This window comes from Salmo salar, chromosome 09 (assembly GCF_965601325.2).
Source record: "Salmo salar chromosome 09, fSalSal1, whole genome shotgun sequence".
NCBI lineage: Eukaryota > Metazoa > Chordata > Actinopteri > Salmoniformes > Salmonidae > Salmo > Salmo salar.
In genome coordinates this window covers 74577676-74600741 of record NC_138299.1, presented here as the reverse complement: position 1 = coordinate 74600741, position 23066 = coordinate 74577676, and the positions used below count along the sequence as shown (strand labels likewise).

General features: G+C 41.4%; 2 protein-coding genes and 1 non-coding gene across 4 annotated transcripts; 1 reads left to right on the top strand and 2 right to left on the bottom strand.

Moving 5' to 3' along the window:
* Nucleotides 1–7709: 7709 nt before the first annotated feature.
* Nucleotides 7710–9699, bottom strand: zgc:92907 (asparagine-linked glycosylation 13 homolog (S. cerevisiae)). 2 transcript variants are annotated; one of them, NM_001141119.2, is made up of 4 exons: nucleotides 9489–9610; nucleotides 9181–9343; nucleotides 8934–9072; nucleotides 7710–8774 (listed from the first exon to the last, which is right to left on the bottom strand). In NM_001141119.2, exons 1-4 carry the CDS (start codon nucleotides 9567–9569, stop codon nucleotides 8663–8665), a joined length of 495 nt encoding a protein of 164 aa, NP_001134591.1. In that variant the 5' UTR covers nucleotides 9570–9610; the 3' UTR covers nucleotides 7710–8662. The 2 variants fall into 2 exon arrangements, with proteins under 2 accessions (NP_001134591.1, XP_014067628.1); XM_014212153.3 differs by having other exon boundaries at nucleotides 8453–8774; nucleotides 9181–9304; nucleotides 9489–9699.
* Nucleotides 9700–12336: 2637 nt separating this feature from the next.
* Nucleotides 12337–15580, bottom strand: LOC100380837 (RAP2C, member of RAS oncogene family). The gene is given in 3 exon segments (NM_001173959.1): nucleotides 12337–13026; nucleotides 13772–14091; nucleotides 14473–15580. Coding segments are annotated over 2 exon segments (552 nt in total). The 5' UTR covers nucleotides 14746–15580; the 3' UTR covers nucleotides 12337–13026; nucleotides 13772–13812.
* Nucleotides 15581–20855: 5275 nt separating this feature from the next.
* trnaa-agc (transfer RNA alanine (anticodon AGC)) lies at nucleotides 20856–20928 on the top strand. The gene has a single exon. It is a non-coding gene; the product is annotated as a tRNA-Ala (tRNA).
* Nucleotides 20929–23066: the final 2138 nt, after the last annotated feature.

Sequence of the window (23066 nt, the reverse complement as noted above, 5' to 3'; positions counted from 1 at the left end):
TAAACCTACCATTAAAATTATAGACTGATCATTTCTTTGTCAGTGGGCAAACGTACAAAATCAGCAGGGGATCAAATACTTTTTTCCCTCACTGTACATGAACAAATTAATCCAGTGATTTTAAGGAGGGAAGTTAGTCATCTTTTACTAATCAAACTCTGGCTCATAGCCATCTACCAGCGGCAAGAGAAAAAGTTACTTCACAATATTCTGCCAAAATGCTAGCCTCCACACTCTGGCAACTCTTCCTCAAAACCCCCCAGGCAGTCACACCACCAACAACAATGTGCCAAATGTTACCAGGCACGTACACTATGGAGCCATTAAAACCATCTGATCCAGGCCTGTACATAACTTAGAAGATATGGTAAACCACAAACACTGGGAGGAACCACCTGCTGGCATTTCACCCATGACTTCCTGTTTCACAGTGACAAGCCACCCACCAGAGGTGGCTTAATAAACCTTTAGCAGAGAGACTGGCACCCTGTCACACTGCTCAGTCAGTTGCTCAGTCAGTCAGCCCACTGTCACATCACTCAGTCAGTCCCACAGTCAGTTAGCCTGAACATACTATCCCTAATTTAAAGTCCACTCACTGGTCAAGATAAATTAATTTCAAGAAAAGAAATCTGGTAAAGTCTCAAAAAGCAAAATGTGTATGTTGATCATATTTTAAGACATAATTATTGCAATAACACCTCGACGAAAAGAACGATTAGGAGACACAAAACAAAACTCTCACTCTTGGAAAATAAACAGTGATGTCAGAGCTTCAGTCATGATTTCACACCCTTTCTAAATATATTTATTCCAATTCAGTTATTTTCATCCAATTTTGCCAACTGATTAAAGCTTGGTAACAAACAGGTATTCATACCCACCAATCACAGAAGCAGACAGTGACATCATCTGGCACTTAATTTCAAGGGACCTTCTTAAAATTCTCTTCTTTTCAGAACTTAAAGCGTATTGGACATGGGAGTGGGAGATTAACAATTGTATAAAAGACTTCTATTTCTATCTATAGTCATAAGATTTCTAGAATATATGTATATATGAATAATATGGCTTTTTATAGCACCCATTACAGATGAAAAACATTGTTTTATCCAGACAAGCAAGTTATTCCACTGAAAATGTGAATAATTATTCACATTAGCAGCACCATCATAGGCACTCACAAAACTTGCGTAAACAAACAAAAAATACTTCACTGGACCTGTTGAATCTTATCTCTCCACTCTGGTCATATTTGGTACAACAACTTTGTTCACTGTGAATCATTGACAATGATTATTGCATTTTCCACAATGCAATACAGACCCAGGACTTACCTTTGGTCTGAATGGGGATACACAAAGAGGATCAAACCCAAAAATGTACCCTACACAATCCAGTGTATAACAGGTTCTGGTTTGGTATGATTGTGGTCACACAAGAATCCCAGGATTGTTGTTTTGATCAAGAGTTCCACGAAGGGTTCACGACGACTGTATTATTCAACACTGATGACTATTGGCTAGCTTAGACTTTGACTATTTCCACTTTTATTTGTATATAAATTATTGTAAGATTGACAGGTTCTCTCAGTTCCTGCTCTTCCTGCCTCAAGTCCAGCGATTGGAGCGTTCGTCGTCAGGGGCGTCAATATGTACCGCACGGCCCTGGCTCTTAGCCTTTGGGACACAGCACAAAAGTTGGGCACAAAAATAAATAAAAAACACTTCTAAGACTTACAGTACTAGTCAAAGGTTTGGATACATCTACTCATTCAAGGGTTTTTCTTTCATTTTTCTATTTTCTACATTGTAGAATAATAGTGAAGACCTCACAACTATGAAATAACACATACGCAATCATGTAGTAACCAAAAAAGTGATAGACTAATCAAAATATATTTTAGATTTGAGATTCTTCAAAGTAGCCACCCTTTGCCTTGATGACAGCTTTGAACACTCTTGGGATTCTCTCAACCAGCTTCATGAAGTAGTCACCTGGAATGCATTTCAATTAACAGGTGTGCCTTGTTAAAAGTTAATTTGTGGAATTTCTTTCCTTCTTAATGCATTTGAGCCAATCAGTTGTGTTGTGACAAGGTAGAAGATAGCCCTATTTGGTAAAAGACCAAGTCCATATTATGGCAAGAAAAGCTCAAAAAGCAAAGAGAAACGACAGTCCATCATTACTTTAAGACATGAAGGTCGGTCAATCCGGAAAATTTCAAGAACTTTGAAAGTTTCTTCAAGTACAGTCATAAACCATCAAGCGCTATGATGAAACTGTCTCTCATGAGGTCCACCACAGCAAATGAAGACCCAGAGTTACCTCTGCTGCAGAGGATAAGTTAATTCGAGTTATCAGCCTCAGAAATTGCAGCCCAAATAAATGCTTCACAGAGTTCAAGTAACAGACACATTTCAACATCAACTGTTCAGAGGAGACTGCGTGAATCAGGACTTCATGGTTGAATTGCTGCAAAGAAACCACTACTGAAGGACACCAGAGACTTGCTTGGGCCAAGAAACACAAGCTATGGACATTAGACGAGTCCAGATTTGAGATTTTTGGTTCCAACCGCTGTGTCTTTGTGAGACGCAGAGTATGTGAAAGGATGATCTCCGCATGTGTGGTTCCCACTGTGAAGCATGGAGGAGGTGTGATGGTGTGGGGGTGTTTTGCTGGTGAAATCATCTGTGATTTATTTAGAATTCAAGGCACATTTAACCAGCATGGCTACCACAGCATTCTTCAGCAATAAGCCATCCCATCTGGTTTGCGCTTAGTGGGACTATCAGTTGTTTTTCAACAGGACAATGACCCAACACACCTCCAGGCTGTGTAAGGGCTATTTGACCAAGAAGGAGTGATGGAGTGCTGCATCAGATGACCTGGCCTCCACAATCACCCGACCTCAACCCAATTGAGATGGATTGGGATAAGTTGGACAGCAGAGTGAAGGACAAGCAGCCAACAAGTGCTCAGCATATGTGGGAACTCTTTCAAGACCGTTGGAAAAGCATTCCAGGTGAAGCTGGTTGAGAGAATGCCAAGGGTGTGCAAAGCTGTCATCAAGGCAAAGGGTGGCTACTTTGAAGAATCTAAAATATATTTGGATTTGTTTAAGACTTTTTTGGTTACTACATTATTCCATGTGTTATTTCATAGTTATGATGTCTTCACTATTATTCTACAATGTAGAAAACTGGGAAAAATAAAGAAAAACCCTTGAATGAGTAGGTGTGTCCAAATTTTTTAATGGTACTGTATATATATTTTTTCAATTTCTATATGCCCAAGTAATTGATGGAGCACAGTCTGTGTGGGTTGTGCCTGAGAGGGCGCCTCCTTGGCTCTGCGGTCCTCCTGAGAGTGGAGCTGTCTGAGACGAGCCCTCTCCAGGCTGTCAGTCTGAGTCTGCAGGCTCTCTAAAACACAAACAAACAGGTTCAACATATATACACACACTAAGACAGAAGGTAATCAAATCCATCCTACAGAAGATACATATGAACTACTTTATGCGAATGCACACACATAATTAACAAGCAGAGTTTATAGTTACTCAGAAGTGCAGGGTCTGGGTTGGCCACTAAGGGGGTGATGGAAACATAGGCACCATCCTTTGGGTTTCCTGATAAGATAAACAAATACTTAAAAACAAAGAAGAGCCATGTATAGATAGAAACTCCTTTTTTGGCAATTATAAATAGTTTCATAGAGGCCTTGTCCACTCTAGTGGTTCTACTTTCAGAGAACTCACGATTAACAGTGCAAAATGTGAGGAAGTAGTCGGCTGGCACACTCCTGAGGCTGCTGGGACAGAAAGAGAAGCTTCAGAGCCCCGTGGTCATCACACAGATCCACCAGCTCTGAAACACACATGCAAATAGATACATTTAAGACAAATCTATCCATCTGCAATGAGAACCAAGACTGGTTGAATATAACATGCTTGGTGTCCATTAGAGATGGCTGTGTGTGATTTACAGCTGATAGCTTTTTGATGGTCACACCCACTCATCAGCAAGCCTCATTAATGTCAGTGCTAATGAGAGGGGTAATGCTAGCATCATTACTGCAGGAGGCTTGCTCTTGGCCTTGCTCTAACGCAGCGTTGAGTGTAGCAGGACCCAGTAGGTGTAAGCAGACACCATTGGAGTTGAGCAGTGTGAAATATTTAACGCCAGCCTCTGGTGAACCCCCCCCACACACCCCCAACCAGATCCATGATTCTCACATCAACACTCTCCATCCACATTCCCTGCTTTAGCTACAACTGTGGCACTAAACTTGGGATATACTCAAGCCCCACCTTGCCTGTAAGAGCAATGGCCTTGGGAACCATTAGCACAGCAGCATTTCAATCAGGAAACTGTCATCATCACCCCACAGGCCTCCATTCCACCCTCCCTGATGTGGTGTTAGTTTTGATGCCAGAGAGCAATCCTACTCCTGCCTATGCCAGCCTTATTACAGTGTGCTGACTAGTGTCATGAGGAGTGAAGGACAAGCTGAATCACACTTACAGACAACACAACAACCGTATCAAGACAATAGCAAATATGAACAATAAACCAAGTCTTATAAAACAGATTTAATTTACACTACATGGCCAAAAGTATGTGGACACTTGCTTGTCGAACATCTCATTCCAAAATCATGGGCATTAATATGGAGTTGGTCCCCCCCTTCGCTGCTATAACAGCCTCCACTCTTCTGGGAAGGCTTTCCACTAGACGTTGGAACATTGCTGCGGGGACTTGCTTCCATTCAGCCACAAGAGCATTAGTGAGGTCGGGCACTGATGTTGGGCAATTAGGCCTGACGCGCAGTTGGCATTCCAATTCATTCCAAAGGTGTTTGATGGAGTTGAGGTCAGGGCTCTGTGCAAGCCAGTCAAGTTCTTCTCAACAAACCATTTCTTTATGGTCATCGTTTTGTGCATGGGGGCATTGTCATGCTGAATAAGGAAAGGGCCTTCCCAAACTGTTGCCACAAAGTTGGAAGCACAGCATCGTCTAGAATGTCATTGCATGCTGTAGCGTTGATTTCCCTTAACTGGAACTAAGGGGCCTAACTCAAACCATTAAAAACAGCCCCAGACCATTATTCCTCCTCCACCAAACTTTACAGTTGGCCCTATGCATTGGGGCAGGTAGCGTTCTTCTGGCATCCGCCAAACCCAGATTTGTCCGTCAGACTGCCAGATGGTGAAGCGTGACTCATCACTCCAGAGAACGCATTTCCACTGCTCCAAAGTCCAATGGTGGCGAGCTTTATACCACTCCAGCCGACGCTTGGCATTGCGCATGGTGATCTTAGTCTTGTGTGCGGCTGCTCGGCCATGGAAACCCATTTCATGAAGGTCCCAATGAACAGTTCTTGTGCTGACTTTGGTTCCAGAGGCAATTTGGAACTCGGTAGTGAGTGTTACAACCGAATGCTAAAGCTATGCTGTTTAGCCCTCGGCGGTCCCGTTCTGTGAGCTTGTGTGGCCGACCACTTCACAGTTGACCGGGGCAGCTCTAGCAGGGCAGAAATTTGACGAACTGACTTGTTGGAAAGGTGGCATCCTATGACGGTGCCACGTTGAAAGTCACTGAGCGCTTCAGTAATGCCATTCTACTGCCAATGTCTGTCTATGGAGATTAAATGGCTGTGTGTCGATTCTATACACCTACCAGCAACGGGTGTGGCTGAAATAACAGAATCCAGTAATTTGAGGGTGTATCCACATACTTTTGTATATATAGTGCATCAAATGATATATATTAGCAATTTGTTCTGTTCATAACAAATAATTAGCATAAGATTTATAATATACTGTATCTACACTCAGTACATTGAGTATTCCAAACATTAGGAACATTTTGTCTTGCACATTCGCGCACTGAATGGCACACATACATAGACAAACCACGTCTCAGGCTTAAACATCCTTCTTTACGTCTCCTCCCCTTCATCTACACTGATTGAAGTGGATTTAACAAGTGACACCAATAAGCTTTCACCTGGTCAGTCTATGTCATGGAAAGAGCAGGTGTTCTTAATGTTTTGTATACTCAGTGTACATCCATGCTTTTCCTCTCATTTCGAGTTGAAAATATACCCCTTCCACCAGCATCCAATACCTAATCAGCCTGTCTCCAACTAGTTAAAATAGAACATGGCCAGATCAGACCTTTTAACAGACAGTGATTTGGAGGCCCCAGGCACAGGGCAGTCCGAGGTTTTAGTTAGGGATCCATCAATGTGGAAATTCTGGGTGAATACATATTTGATATTTTCTTAATCAAACAACACCTATACTGAACAAAAATATAAATGCAGTGCTATGAAAGGGTGGGATTTTATGTTATTAATTTAATATCAAGCAATACATGGATTACCCTGTTTATTGTTGTCTCAGCCTATTTTGCTTTTCCTAGGGGTTTGAATTATGCCAGCCATTATAGAGTTCTGGGCAAGGGTGAACCGTTTCATGTTTCAGCTTCAGCTTCTTTAGACTGTAGTTATATTGAACAAAAATATGAACGCAACATATAACGTGTTGGTCCCATGTTTCATGAGCTGAAATAAAAGATCCCAGAAATGTTCCATATGCACAAAAAGCTTATTTCTCCAAAATTGTGTGCACAAATGTGTTTACATCCCTGTCAGTGAGCATTTCTCCTTTGCCAAGATAATTAATCAACCTGACAGGTGTGGCATATCAAGAAGCTGATTAAACAGCATGATCATTAATTACACCGGTGCACCTTGTGCTGGGGACAATAAAAGGCCACTTTAAAATGTGCCGTTTTGTCACACAACACAATGACACAGATGTCTCAAGTTGAGGGAGCGTGCAATTGGCATACTGACTGCAACAATGTCCAAAAGAGCTGTTGCCAGATAATTGAATGTTCATTTCTTCACCATCAGCAGTAGATCCAACTGGCCTCACAACCGCAGACCACATGTAACCAAGCCAGCCCAGGACCTCCACATCTGGCTTCTTTACCTGTGGGATCATCTGAAGGGGGGAGGGGTGTTGAGGAGTATTTCTGTCTGTAATAAATCTCTTTGTGGGGAATAACTCATTTAGATAGGCTAGGCTAGGCCTGGCTCCCCAGTGGGTGGGCCTATGCCCTCCCCGGCCCACCAATGGCTGTGCCCCTCCATAAATTAGGGTCTAATGAATTTACATTGTCTGATTTCCTTCTGTGAACTGTAACTCAGTGTAACATTTGAAATTGTTGCATGTTGCATTTATATTTATATAATTAAAAAAATTACAAGTTTATGTAGGTCCTGTGTGGCTCAGTTGGTAGAGCATGGTGTTTGCAACACCAGGGTTGTGGGTTCAATTCCCATGGGGGACCAGTATGGAGAAAATAATGTATGAAATGTATGCATTCACTACTGTAAGCACCTCTAGATAAGAGTGTCTGCTAAATAATGTAAATGTAATGGCCATTCCAGCACAGATAGAAACTTGGTTGCAGTTTATGTTCATAAAGCTAATAAGAAAATATGTTAAATGACTTGAATATAGGAAATATGTAACAATTTCAATTTGCATCAGAAAGTGAGAATTGTATCAGAAATTGGAAAGTTCAGGAAAACATAAGGGAAGATCATCAGGTATGTAGAAAAAAAAGATGTGTCCTGCAGAGCTTGTGAGTGTCGTAGATGGAAACAAAGAATTTCTTAGCTTCAGGAATGGGGTCATAATAGTTTTTTTTATTGTATTTTTATTCAACTAGGCAAGTCAGTTAAGAACAAATTATTTTTACAATGATGTCCTACACCGGCCAAACCCAAACCAGGACGACACTGGGCCAATTACGCACCGCCCTATGGGACTCCTGATCATGGCCGGTTGTGATACAGCCCGGGATCGAACCAGTGTCCATTGTGACGCCTCTAGCACTGTGATGCAGTGCCTTAGACCGCTGCGCCACTCGGGAGCCCACCGCTCAAAAGCTAGAGGCAAATTCGCAGGAAGATAACAGAATCGGCACTGCTTGTCATAAACAAAGATGGTCACAATTGCTTAATAGCGCATTATTAAACAAAATGATGATGATGTAAGGCCCCAGGCAATTGCCTGAGTTGGTACATACTGATAGGAAAAACTAGAAGCCAGGCACGCGAGGCCCAGGCTACCCTCTGGCCAACCCCACATCCAGTTCATCGCAAAGATGAGGAGAGTATCAGAGAGCAAACATCATAGCCATGGTGATCAACTGTACTGCGCTGATGGAGCGGAAATCACAGAAGATATATGTGGTCGTTGCAGCAGCAGAGAAATATTTTGGGGTGAGAGATTTTAGTGCAGAAGAGCTACAGGAAGTTTTGAGAGAAGGGGTTCCATCCTCCCAGACCGACAGCATGGTGTAGGATTGTTACGGGCCAACGTAGTGGGATGGGGTGGTTAGTTTTTGGTGATAATGTATAGGTGCTGGGTTAGATGGTGGTGCAATTTAAGATTATCCCATTCACCTTCTTTTTTTTTTGTGACCAAAATTTGCAATCCACACTCCGACCTGTGAAAGGCAGTAGGCAACACAGCGTCTAGTCTGCTGGAAAGCCACATGAAGAAGAAGAGCGCAAAACATCTCCAGAGTCCATAATAGAACACTGAGTTGACCTCAAAGACTGCCCTCTGTTGGAATTATTGAACACCAAGGGCCCTGTCCAGGAAATTGGCAAAATGCTTTGGTTGTCCGGGTAAGAAGGGTGAGAGAACAGCAAGGTCCATTGTCTTCAGGGTCTCATTAAGAGTGCTGTGAAATAATTGGAGAGAAAAGGGTATGTTGACCCACTGGATTTCAATCACAGTTTGACAACTCTAGGACTTTATTAGCAGAAATGTACATATACAATATGTCAGATTGACCAAGTGAGTCCTCATGATCAAGTTGCACATGAGGATTTACACTGACCTGGGGGTGCAGTACAGTAGGTGTGAGTCTTGGTGTAGCTGTCTGGCCAGCTCTAGCTGGTGATTGTCCATAAGTTTGTCATTGACCACCACTAGCAGTGGCTTGTCTGCACCAAGGGTCTCCAGACAACTACCTGCCCCTGAAAATACAATACAAGTCATTATAATTCATCAACATCATAGACCAGCACAATAGTATGTTAGTTTAGCTAGTTTGTTTCATTTCTTTTTAAAAAATAGATACACACCAGCATGGCTGATAACCAAGTCGGCACATTTGATATTTTCAGCAATGGAATCCTTGAATCGAAATGCCTCTAACGTGAGCTCGTGACAGCTGTCTGAATCTGGGAGAATGGAGCCTTGTCCAACCTGCAGAACCAAATGTTGATAGCCGCGGGCTTTCAACTCCTTCAAGAGAGAGATGCATAACGTTCTAGAAATATAACAATGCGAGGGTATGGCACGACTACTCAAATTATTATTGTCTACTTTTTGAGGACAGTTGGCTAGCTAGCTAACGTTAGTTTCTGTAGCCATCACATATCATACTCACTTGAACAGCTTCAGGGGAAGTAACGCGTTCGATTAGGTCATCAAAGCTTGTTGTTCCTACAGTTACAAATACCCTCTTCATGGTTGCTCATGTATCAAATGTAATTTGCAGTACTTGTACTAAAGATGTCCCATGTGTTTGTTTACAAAATTCAGTAGCCTGACGTCACGTTTTTCTTTCATTTACTTGGCATTTCCGCTAAAGAATACATCACTCTGCCACCTACAGGTTTGGACATGAACTTGCAGTCTAGACATTTTTCTTTCCTAAAAATAAGTGTGGTGGTATTGATCTAACGAAGAAACAGTAGTTTGTCTATGACCATTTTGAAAATGCCTCCAGTAGGTAGGTTTCCATTTAATTGGTGACAGATTTTCTTGCGAATATTCTAACATCCGCATAAAGAAATTATGCGCATTTCCCACTAGTGTGGTGTTTCCACCAAACGGATTTGTTGCCGATAAAAATCAGTGCACTTATGTTTTATTTAACCTTTTAACTAGGTAAAGATTAAATAAATAAAACATACATCCACTGATTTTTATCGGCAACAAATACGTTTGGTTGATGATATAGTGCACACGTTTACTTTTTCGCTTAAGTTTTATGTACCGAATAAAAATACAAAGTTAAATGTGTTTCCATCACATTTTCAACTCCACGGTTAGTTTTGTCAAAAAAAACTGTTGTGTTAAATAGAAAACTTTGCCTACTCTGGTCTTTGCACGTGTTTTCTAGCCAACAGCTAGCATATACAGTGCGAGTAGGCTGTGCAGGTTGTTTTGTCTACTACATGATGAGATTATGGATAAAAACTATCATATTGTATCTGGCAAACGGCAGTGAAGCATCGACCATCATGTCACCAGAATAAGACCCTCGCTATATTGGAAGGCAGCATCAAACTCATTACCGTGCACTTTCACCACCCTGTGAAGTTCATCATAATTTATTTAATCTGTAACCTAATAAAGTACATGGTTTCCCGAGTCGTAGTGGGAGGACCACAAGCCGTATCATCGCGACTCCAAATGTACTTCGAGATGATTAACTCAATATTTGCGCATTAAGGCGTTTCCACTGGCATTTCCCGCATAATTGATTTTACCGACACAAAAAGATCCCACCATGTTGAACGAACAAATTATCTGTCGGCATTTATACAATTACGCAGAAACGTCCTGTCTCCATTACAGCTGTTGTGATTTTGTTTAATACAATATTACTTTAGTCGTATAAAAACTGTGGATGGAAACGTTGTTTGACATGTAAAAATACATTTAAAAAAGCCCCCAGAGCTAGATTAACTGCTTTCAAATAATGTAGAGAATGCTGCCCTCTTGTGGCTGATTGTGTAACAGTATTTGGCCTTACTATATGCAACACATAAAACGTTGCAGATAGAAATATACTATATAGAACAGACTATTCTTTCTACATGACAGAAACTCATGTTCTACCACATATTCAGAATGGCCCAACCTCAAGGCCACTCAAGTCGGGTCATTTGAATATTGAGCCAGCTCAAAAAGTGCCAGTTCTCATTATGTGCAATGGAAGGACAGACAGCAATTTGCATAAAGTGTTTGTTTAAAAAAAAATGTGAAGTAGGAAACGATATTCAATATATAGTGTGTTTCAGTCTGTAATGAAGTCTAAACCAGAAATGTAAGACCATTTCAATCAGCATACCAAACTTGTGACCACATGATCAGGTCAGGGTCCTTCAATCTTAGTATCAAATTTGTACTATTTGGCAGTAATTGTGTTGAAGAGTTGAAAGTATGAGACTGAATGACCACACAGAAACCAACATAAGACTGAAATCATTTAAGGCTCTGTTAATTCAAAACTTACAACAAAAAACTCACTGTAAAGTCAAAAAAAGCTAACCCAAAAGCAAGTATAAAAGAAAACTTTGATTGGATAACAATGTAATTAGATATTTTAATAAATAGGTTATGAGAAACTTACAAAAAAATATATAATATAAAAAAGTTAGTTTAGGGCCAGAATTTGATCAAACCATGTAACATGACAGTCATCATCCAAATGCCGAGGAACCTATATCTAAAGCAACCACACAGCTGTAATCAGAAAACAAACATGGATGTGCTCTACAGTCAACTCAATGTGAATGTCTCATGCTTAGGGGCACATTGACCTGGCTTGACCACACCCGTCGGGAAAAAAATGAAAATTGGTCTGCTTCTATGGCCACCATACAGTTGGTTTTAGGCCCTATAAAGCAGTGTTTCCCCACTCCAGCCCTCAAGTCAACTAATCATTAAGCCCTCATTAAACATTTTTCCAACCACTCTTTTCGCGAGTAAAGTCATACTGTATTAAAACAAAAACATCACGACAGCTGTAATGGAAACAGGAAGCGTCAGTACAATTTTTATAAATGCAGACAGACAATTCGTTAATTCGACATGGTGGGCTCTTTCTGGGCTGGTAAAATGTATTGTGAGAAATAGCGGTGGAAACCCCTTTATGCGCAAATATTGATATAATAACCATCATATCGAAGTCAACTTGGAGTCACGCGATGATGTGGTCCTCCCACTCCCACTCGAGAAACCATGCAGTTTATTAGGCTACAGATTAAATAATTGATGAATGTCACAGTGTGGTGAAAGTGCAAGGTGATCTTGATGTTCCTTCCCAATAAAAAACAAGGGTGTGATTCTGGTGACATGATGATCGATGCAAAAAAAATGTTTTTGTTATTCATAATAATGTAATGTAATGTAGACTAGCCTACCTGTGGTCTGTTAGCTAGAGTGCACGTGCCAAGACCAGAGTTGGCACATTTGCTATTTAACACAACAGTTGACAAAACTAACACGTTGAACTTTTGATTTTTATTCCGTACATGAAAACGGTTGCAGAAAAGTACATTGTGTGTGCACTACGTCATCACGCAGTGATTTCTATCTGGAACAAGTCCGTTTATGAAAATCTGTCGCCAATTGGTCGGAAACCTAGCTAACGACTTCAAATCAGGTGTTTTGGTAAACACTGCTGTAGAGCACAGCAATCATATATTTACCACGGTTTGATTGAATTCTGTCCCGAGGCCCAAACCTGTATAATGGCTGTTATCGCTTCAAAATTAGATACCAGATTTAACAAACCAATTCCAGTACAAAGTAAAACTAGTGGATATAATGACTGAGCAGCTTCAAAAAGGGACACTGTGGTCCCGAGCAGATCACTGCTCATTGCCCCAGCACTCCCCAACCCCAAATGAGAAAATAGAAATCCATAGACAACCCTTCATCCTCATAAATCTGTCCTATACACATTGAAAAGTAGGTCTTCCCTGGGCCTAAACCATGAAGGCCAGTGAGTCTGCAGGTGAATGTGTTCCACAGTCAAGATATCAAAGGTTGGGCAGGCTCAAGACTCCCTTGAATTGGCTCATGAACAGACAGAAATCTGCCCTCTGGTAAGTAATACTGCCAGCTGGAGAGGTCAGAAGGTGTGATGGCGCTGAAGTGGTTCCTGGGGTCATAGGTCATCAAAGCAGGAACTTTACAACAATGGAAAAAGAAAATGTACTGTGTTACTGAGAGTAGAGGAAAGACTGAAAACAATAGGTGTTGAGACACTCGTAGATATGAAGATATGACTAAGTAATTAACACCTTTACAATTAAGGAAATGAGCATTTCACCAATATGTAAACTGTGAAACTCAGTTACAACGACAACTACCTCAATGTGTATGTCTGTGTGTCTGCTGTATGGGTGGGGAAGTTACTTCTCACAGTGAAGAAAATCTGCTTCCTGTTTTGGAACATCAATTTATATTCAGGATGTTGCGTTTTCCTTTTTCTTTGTCTGGGATCTGCCCTCTCTTGCTCACAGGTCGCTCGTCTCTCTGCTTGTACATAACCATTCACTTCCCTCACTCCTCTTTTCCGCCCCTGTGCTCACTGCTCAGACAGTTGGCTTCTTCACGCCACATTCTTTGTCTGATCTAATGATAACAGGCTAAACCAACGGTTTTATCAGTCCGTGCAGCAAACCCCCTTTCCGTCTGCTTCTTCTAACAGCTGTCATATGGTTCCATTTGTGCCACCCCTGATCCTCTCATCTCCCTGCACATTTTTGTACATGCATTACAAACTCTGCACTGCTGCTATCCATGCCCATATGTCTATTGACAACATGTGAATTCTTGCCCGTTGTCAGTGAAAAGCCTATCAGTGTGCATTATCACTTCTTAGTGTTACTATGTGTGTGGAGGGTGAAGTATAGTGCTTCAGCCTCTTACCTGGGGGAGAGTTGTGGAGAGGACAGTGTCCCCCTACTCCTTTACTGCACCACACAGGCCGTGCAGCACTGCTCCTGTTTCTCTGGCAGCGTAGCATAGTTCATCTGACGGACGATCTCAGCAAACAGCTCGTCCACCATGGTCTTGCTCTTGGCAGAGGTCTCGATGAAGGGGCAGCCCCACTCCTGAGCCAGGGCCCGACCGTCTGCACCTGCAACCTCCCTCTCAGACTCCAGGTCCACCTTGTTGCCCACCAGGATCAGTGGCACCTTCTCAAAGCGCTTGACCCGCACTATCTGGTCTCGCATCGGCCTGATGTCCTGGAGTTAGGGATGGATAGAAAGGATATTCTCAGGAACTGTGGAAAAACGTTTGTGCAACAACTATTGCTGCATAGCTCTTCGATGAATATCAATGAGTTAAGTAGAAGCCCATTGGCCATTCTTCCAACCTGTTGAGCTTATAGAATTTTGGACTTAGCCCATAGTTGTAGGGATTAAGGCTATGGCTGGATCTCTCTAGTTGGTTCCTGATTTGTCAACAATGGGGTTACAACTAAAAATGATACAAGACAACTGAGATTGCTCAGTAGGCCCATTTAAAACATGGGTACAGTGCATCTTGATAGCTGGTGATGCTAGTAAGAGAGATGCTCCTTGACATGTGGGCAGGTATTGGTAACAGGTAGTAAGGGCCTTTACCTGAAAAGACTGTTGATTGACGAGACTGTAGACAAGTATGAAACCCTGGCCGTTCTTGATGTACAGGTCCCTCATGGAGGCGAACTGTTCTGTCCCTGCCGTGTCAAGGATCTCCAACACCGAAGGCGACGAGTCCACTTCAATCTCTTTCCGATAGAAGTCCTCAATTGTAGGGTCATATTTTTCGATGAACGTGCCCGTGACAAACTGGACAGTCAGCGCGGACTTGCCAACGCCTCCGCTTCCCAACACAACCACTTTGTACTCCTTCATTAGGGTGCACGAGCTTGTCCTGGGCTACTTAGCTGGCTAGCTGGATTGTTATATCCTTTGACAACATTAAATCAAGCAAAACTTGAAAGCACTCCTCTGCAAACTAACAAGTGAACCTCAGTTAAAATGTTAACACGTATGCTTAACAATTGGCAAACATACAAGAAGTTAAAACAAACACAAATCTGGTTAAATACAGATTTGGACTGAGTAAGCTAGCTAGCAAAGTTGGCTAAATCCACAACGCCCCTCCATGCTCGCTCACGATAAGGAGCCTTATGCCAAATCCTACACAGACAATAAATATACCTTGGGCAGTAGTTGCTTTAATCTGCCCCAAAACGGCGCATTAGCTGGCTTGGTGGCTAACTAGATAAGACGCACAATACGATAATGATTTCCTATTGTCTCCATTTTTGGAGAGCATGTGAATGTGGCTCGCTCACATACTGTTCCACATCATAAACAATACCGGTGCCGCAAAAGCGCAATGCCAACGTCTGCCACGGAGGGTCCCTGGCCTTATCCCGAGCGGGCTGCACTTAGCAGCCAGATAGCGTTTAAGAACCTTGGGCTGGAGTTTTAGTCCAATGCTGTCCACAGTACACTGCTTGCGGTTTAGGATGAGAAGGTGGAAGACCTCCCACTCCCTTCCCTAATTTCGTCCTCACGGCCTCTCCCTACTGATACTGCCTCACCCTCGCGACCACCACTGAGCTGTAATGGAACCGAGTATGTTAGCAGCTCGTATTTTCTTTCCAAATCTATAAAATGAGGGAGCACCAAATTTATGCTGCGAATACTATATGTTCTAGTCCTCAGCAGGGACATTAAAACGATACACGACAATGCAAAATGCAGGCCATAATGTAAAGGAATGACCATGGTGGGGAATGTGCAATTTAATTGGTCCTTGAAGAGCCATTGGCATTCCCATTGGTTAAACTATGACTTCAGGCGGGACAGTAGATCGAAACGTTTGAACGTTTAGAATTTGCACATAGAAATGGCCTGCATAGAACGGAACTTTCAGGATTAAGTTTCAACATTTAGTGAGCTATTTACAGAAACGATATGTGTTATTGGCAAGAAATAATTTGTCTGATATGTCATATATTTTGTATGTGTATTTATAAGTGTGCTCAAGCTTTTCCCCAGTAGGTGGATTGGGAGACTGCAAACATTGATGTGAATTTGTGTTCTCATCTGCTTTTTTGGACCTCTTTTTCTGGATGTTGTTGCTCTGGATTCTTTTACTTATGACTGTAAGGTTGACATCTGTTGATCAGCGTATCAGCCATGCCACAGAGCATAGTCAATGGGCTAGGGGACAAAACAAAACAGATACCCAGATGACCACTCGAGTGAAACTAACTTCGAACAGGGACACAGACACACTGCTACATTGCCTTTCTCATTATACAATGAAAAAACCCCGAATAATACCAAATAACTCATGAACCATTAAGAGAGATCACAATTTTAGTGCTTTATTAAAAGGTAAAACAAAAATAACAGGAGTCATACATGTATTTATATCTCTATATTTATACATATTGAAAATAACTGGTATGTAGCACAGTTCTCTAGCACATACAAGTGCAAGCTAAATATCGGTAGCTGTTAATTTGTTTGTAAATGTTGGGAGCTCTGACAAAAGACAGGAAAACAGTGACCATGTTCGGGCGACCAACATGCATTTATTTCCCCACGATCATCTGATCCTGACGTTATTCCACAGACAGCCAGCAGGGGGAACTCCAGACTCACAAGTTTTTCTGCTAACCCCAAACTCACTAACCATACAATACAACTATTTCCACCACTAGGCTTACTGCAGTCACTGCTTCAACCGTTACTGAACGACCATGAAAAATACTTTTAGACAGCTGAAGCAAGCATACTTTATAAAAAAGTATCCTTTCTTGTTGACGAGGGATTTGGCAGTGCGGTCATTGAGATTTCATACTTCTTACTGGATGCACGGCGGGATTAGCTCAAATGGTAGAGCGCTCGCTTAGCATGCGAGAGGTAGCGGGATCGATGCCCGCATCCTCCAATTATTTAGTTTGGTTCAATCAGCACACATTGTTGTTGTAGCTCTGCACTGATTTAACTAATCCAAGGATTAGTTAACAAATTGAATCAAGTGTGCTTGTCTGGCTCTAAAATGTAAATGTCTATTGTTGGCGGTTCCCGAGGACTACAGTTGGGAAACACGAGTGGAAGGTAGAGCATGGTGACGAGTTGAAATATGAATTCAGAACAGACCTATCGGTAGACGATGCTATCATGGCTTTTAATAACATATTAGGCTAAGTAGTGTTTTATACTATGTACTTTCAATTGTTTTGAGTTGATGACATATTTCTCATGCAGTGTTTTAATAGGATTATTTAGGGACAGTTCAAAAGTTACTGGGTGACTGGGGGTTTGTAACTCTCAAACTCTAGGGGTGTTTCTCCAAACATACTACGATGCTCCACACTCATGCTCCGATTGTATTCTCCACTACATTCTTTTGAGTACGTTCTTTGTGAGGTCAAGAGTGAGGAGAATGCATAAAACAATACATTTAAGAAGCACTCGCACTCCCCCTACTGTATTACCTCACGCTTCACCGCCCCATTCGCTGAACCTCCTTCCAGCCAGGACAATGTCAACAATAGACGAAACAAGATATACACAAAGCAAACGTTTGACTTCATAATTATCAGCTAAATATGTGAATCGTAATAATTTAGCTAGCCAGATAGTTAAACAGGAAAAAATGACCTAAAACTAATATTATGCAAGATAGATGTCAATTCTTCATGGTTACAGTAGCTAGCTAACAATTCGTTGTGGCTATCAGCTAGCCAGTCAGCCCTATTGACTAATTATGGGCTTGCGATATAAGGTACGTAGGCAGGTAAACATGCCGAACAATACCAAATGACTCATGAACCATTAAGAGAGATCACAATTTTAGTGCTTTATTAAAAGGTAAAACAAAAATAACAGGAGTTATACATATATTTCTATCTCTATATTGAAAATAATTGGTATGTAGCACAAATCTCTAGCACATACAAGTGCGAGCAAAATATCTGAAGTGAACTGCCTTACTGCCTCAACTCCTCTAACTACAGACTCCATCACTCTCCATCTTATTATTATCATCTGAAGCTGTGGAAGCCATCGGCCAAGTATGTACCAGATCACCTTGAATTTATTTTCGTTTCTAAAGCTACTTTGAGATTCTGTGTGTAATGAAAAGTGCTATATAGAATAAATCATTATTATTATTAGTTATCCTACAGGGGAGGAGGAGCCCTTGTCATAATGGCTTTGCGATATGATGGACAGCCTTCTTTTCGCTACTAAACAGGTCCTAATATCTTAGTCTCTGTGCCAGTTCATTCTCTCTTTTGCCTTTGTTGTGGCAAGCAGAAACACACTGGAATTTAGGAAATCCCACCAAACCACCTAATTATTACTTAAATTAAAGGGACAAATTCTGTGGTCGCTTGGGGTAATGCAACAATCCCCTTTCGTTATCACATGTAGGCACATGTGTAGTTTATGAGACAGATCTTTGATTTAGTAGCTGTTCATTTGTTAGTAAATGTTGGGAGCTGTGCCTCTATTTATTCTACTGGAAGGCTGTCCTCTCCTCTGCTTACAGTAGAAAGGCCTTGGACCGACCCACTGAGACGCAGTGAGCATAAGAACGACAAAAGACAGGAAAACAGTGAACATGTTCGGGCGACCAACATGCATTTATTTCCCCACGATCATCTGATCCTGATGTTATTCCACAGACAGCCAGCAGGGGGAACTCCAGACTCACAAGTTTTTCTGCTAACCCCAAACTCACTAACCATACAATACAACTATTTCCACCACTAGGCTTACTGCAGTCACTGCTTCAACCGTTACTGAACGACCATGAAAAATACTTTTAGACAGCTGAAGCAAGCATACTTTATAAAAAAGTATCCTTTCTTGTTGACGAGGGATTTGGCAGTGGGGTCATTGAGATTTCATACTTCTTACTGGATGCACAGCGGGATTAGCTCAAATGGTAGAGCGCTCGCTTAGCATGCGAGAGGTAGCGGGATCGATGCCCCCATCCTCCAATTATTTAGTTTGGTTCAATCAGCACACATTGTTGTTGTACCTCTGGACTGATTTAACTAATCGAAGGATTAGTTAACAAATTGAATCAAGTGTGCTTGTCTGGCTCTAAAATGTAAATGTCTATTGTTGGGGGTTCCCGAGGACTACAGTTGGGAAACACGAGTGGAAGGTAGAGCATGGTGACGAGTTGAAATATGAATTCAGAACAGACCTATCGGTAGACGATGCTATCATGGCTTTTAATAACATATTAGGCTAAGTAGTGTTTTATACTATGTACTTTCAATTGTTTTGAGTTGATGACATATTTCTCATGCAGTGTTTTAATAGGATTATTTAGGGACAGTTCAAAAGTTACTGGGTGACTGGGGGCTTGTAACTCTCAAACTCTAGGGGTGTTTCTCCAAACATACTACGATGCTCCACACTCATGCTCCGATTGTATTCTCCACTACATTCTTTTGAGTACGTTCTTTGTGAGGTCAAGAGTGAGGAGAATGCATAAAACAATACATTTAAGAAGCACTCGCACTCCCCCTACTGTATTACCTCACGCTTCACCGCCCCATTCGCTGAACCTCCTTCCAGCCAGGACAATGTCAACAATAGACGAAACAAGATATACACAAAGCAAACGTTTGACTTCATAATTATCAGCTAAATATGTGAATCGTAATAATTTAGCTAGCCAGATAGTTAAACAGGAAAAAATGACCTAAAACTAATATTATGCAAGATAGATGTCAATTCTTCATGGTTACAGTAGCTAGCTAACAATTCGTTGTGGCTATCAGCTAGCCAGTCAGCCCTATTGACTAATTATGGGCTTGCGATATAAGGTACGTAGGCAGGTAAACATGCCGAACAATACCAAATGACTCATGAACCATTAAGAGAGATCACAATTTTAGTGCTTTATTAAAAGGTAAAACAAAAATAACAGGAGTTATACATATATTTCTATCTCTATATTGAAAATAATTGGTATGTAGCAGAAATCTCTAGCACATACAAGTGCGAGCAAAATATCTGAAGTGAACTGCCTTACTGCCTCAACTCCTCTAACTACAGACTCCATCACTCTCCATCTTATTATTATCATCTGAAGCTGTGGAAGCCATCGGCCAAGTATGTACCAGATCACCTTGAATTTATTTTCGTTTTTAAAGCTACTTTGAGATTCTGTGTGTAATGAAAAGTGCTATATAGAATAAATCATTATTATTATTAGTTATCCTACAGGGGAGGAGGAGCCCTTGTCATAATGGCTTTGCGATATGATGGACAGCCTTCTTTTCGCTACTAAACAGGTCCTAATATCTTAGTCTCTGTGCCAGTTCATTCTCTCTTTTGCCTTTGTTGTGGCAAGCAGAAACACACTGGAATTTAGGAAATCCCACCAAACCACCTAATTATTACTTAAATTAAAGGGACAAATTCTGTGGTCGCTTGGGGTAATGCAATAATCCCCTTTCGTTATCACATGTAGGCACATGTGTAGTTTAGGAGACAGATCTTTGATTTAGTAGCTGTTCATTTGTTAGTAAATGTTGGGAGCTGTGCCTCTATTTATTCTACTGGAAGGCTGTCCTCTCCTCTGCTTACAGTAGAAAGGCCTTGGACCGACCCACTGAGACGCAGTGAGCATAAGAACGACAAAAGACAGGAAAACAGTGACCATGTTCGGGCGACCAACATGCATTTATTTCCCCACGATCATCTGATCCTGATGTTATTCCACAGACAGCCAGCAGGGGGAACTCCAGACTCACAAGTTTTTCTGCTAACCCCAAACTCACTAACCATACAATACAACTATTTCCACCACTAGGCTTACTGCAGTCACTGCTTCAACCGTTACTGAACGACCATGAAAAATACTTTTAGACAGCTGAAGCAAGCATACTTTATAAAAAAGTATCCTTTCTTGTTGACGAGGGATTTGGCAGTGCGGTCATTGAGATTTCATACTTCTTACTGGATGCACAGGGGGATTAGCTCAAATGGTAGAGCGCTCGCTTAGCATGCGAGAGGTAGCGGGATCGATGCCCGCATCCTCCAATTATTTAGTTTGGTTCAATCAGCACACATTGTTGTTGTAGCTCTGCACTGATTTAACTAATCGAAGGATTAGTTAACAAATTGAATCAAGTGTGCTTGTCTGGCTCTAAAATGTAAATGTCTATTGTTGGGGGTTCCCGAGGACTACAGTTGGGAAACACGAGTGGAAGGTAGAGCATGGTGACGAGTTGAAATATGAATTCAGAACAGACCTATCGGTAGACGATGCTATCATGGCTTTTAATAACATATTAGGCTAAGTAGTGTTTTATACTATGTACTTTCAATTGTTTTGAGTTGATGACATATTTCTCATGCAGTGTTTTAATAGGATTATTTAGGGACAGTTCAAAAGTTACTGGGTGACTGGGGGTTTGTAACTCTCAAACTCTAGGGGTGTTTCTCCAAACATACTACGATGCTCCACACTCATGCTCCGATTGTATTCTCCACTACATTCTTTTGAGTACGTTCTTTGTGAGGTCAAGAGTGAGGAGAATGCATAAAACAATACATTTAAGAAGCACTCGCACTCCCCCTACTGTATTACCTCACGCTTCACCGCCCCATTCGCTGAACCTCCTTCCAGCCAGGACAATGTCAACAATAGACGAAACAAGATATACACAAAGCAAACGTTTGACTTCATAATTATCAGCTAAATATGTGAATCGTAATAATTTAGCTAGCCAGATAGTTAAACAGGAAAAAATGGCCTAAAACTAATATTATGCAAGATAGATGTCAATTCTTCATGGTTACAGTAGCTAGCTAACAATTCGTTGTGGCTATCAGCTAGCCAGTCAGCCCTATTGACTAATTATGGGCTTGCGATATAAGGTACGTATGCAGGTAAACATGCCGAACAATACCAAATGACTCATGAACCATTAAGAGAGATCACAATTTTAGTGCTTTATTAAAAGGTAAAACAAAAATAACAGGAGTTATACATATATTTCTATCTCTATATTGAAAATAATTGGTATGTAGCACAAATCTCTAGCACATACAAGTGCGAGCAAAATATCTGAAGTGAACTGCCTTACTGCCTCAACTCCTCTAACTACAGACTCCATCACACTCCATCTTATTATTATCATCTGAAGCTGTGGAAGCCATCGGCCAAGTATGTACCAGATCACCTTGAATTTATTTTCGTTTCTAAAGCTACTTTGAGATTCTGTGTGTAATGAAAAGTGCTATATAGAATAAATCATTATTATTATTAGTTATCCTACAGGGGAGGAGGAGCCCTTGTCATAATGGCTTTGCGATATGATGGACAGCCTTCTTTTCGCTACTAAACAGGTCCTAATATCTTAGTCTCTGTGCCAGTTCATTCTCTCTTTTGCCTTTGTTGTGGCAAGCAGAAACACACTGGAATTTAGGAAATCCCACCAAACCACCTAATTATTACTTAAATTAAAGGGACAAATTCTGTGGTCGCTTGGGGTAATGCAACAATCCCCTTTCGTTATCACATGTAGGCACATGTGTAGTTTATGAGACAGATCTTTGATTTAGTAGCTGTTCATTTGTTAGTAAATGTTGGGAGCTGTGCCTCTATTTATTCTACTGGAAGGCTGTCCTCTCCTCTGCTTACAGTAGAAAGGCCTTGGACCGACCCACTGAGACGCAGTGAGCATAAGAACGACAAAAGACAGGAAAACAGTGAACATGTTCGGGCGACCAACATGCATTTATTTCCCCACGATCATCTGATCCTGATGTTATTCCACAGACAGCCAGCAGGGGGAACTCCAGACTCACAAGTTTTTCTGCTAACCCCAAACTCACTAACCATACAATACAACTATTTCCACCACTAGGCTTACTGCAGTCACTGCTTCAACCGTTACTGAACGACCATGAAAAATACTTTTAGACAGCTGAAGCAAGCATACTTTATAAAAAAGTATCCTTTCTTGTTGACGAGGGATTTGGCAGTGGGGTCATTGAGATTTCATACTTCTTACTGGATGCACAGCGGGATTAGCTCAAATGGTAGAGCGCTCGCTTAGCATGCGAGAGGTAGCGGGATCGATGCCCCCATCCTCCAATTATTTAGTTTGGTTCAATCAGCACACATTGTTGTTGTACCTCTGGACTGATTTAACTAATCGAAGGATTAGTTA

Coding starts and splice junctions, on each gene's coding strand:
- zgc:92907 (NM_001141119.2), bottom strand. CDS start 9,569: ATGAAGAGGGTATTTGTAACTGTAGGAACAACAAGCTTTGATGACCTA. Junction 9,344..9,488: donor CTTCCCCTGAAGCTGTTCAA/GTGAGTATGATA, acceptor TCTCTCTTGAAG/GAGTTGAAAGCCCGCGGCTA. Junction 9,073..9,180: donor CTTGGTTATCAGCCATGCTG/GTGTGTATCTAT, acceptor TTGTATTTTCAG/GGGCAGGTAGTTGTCTGGAG.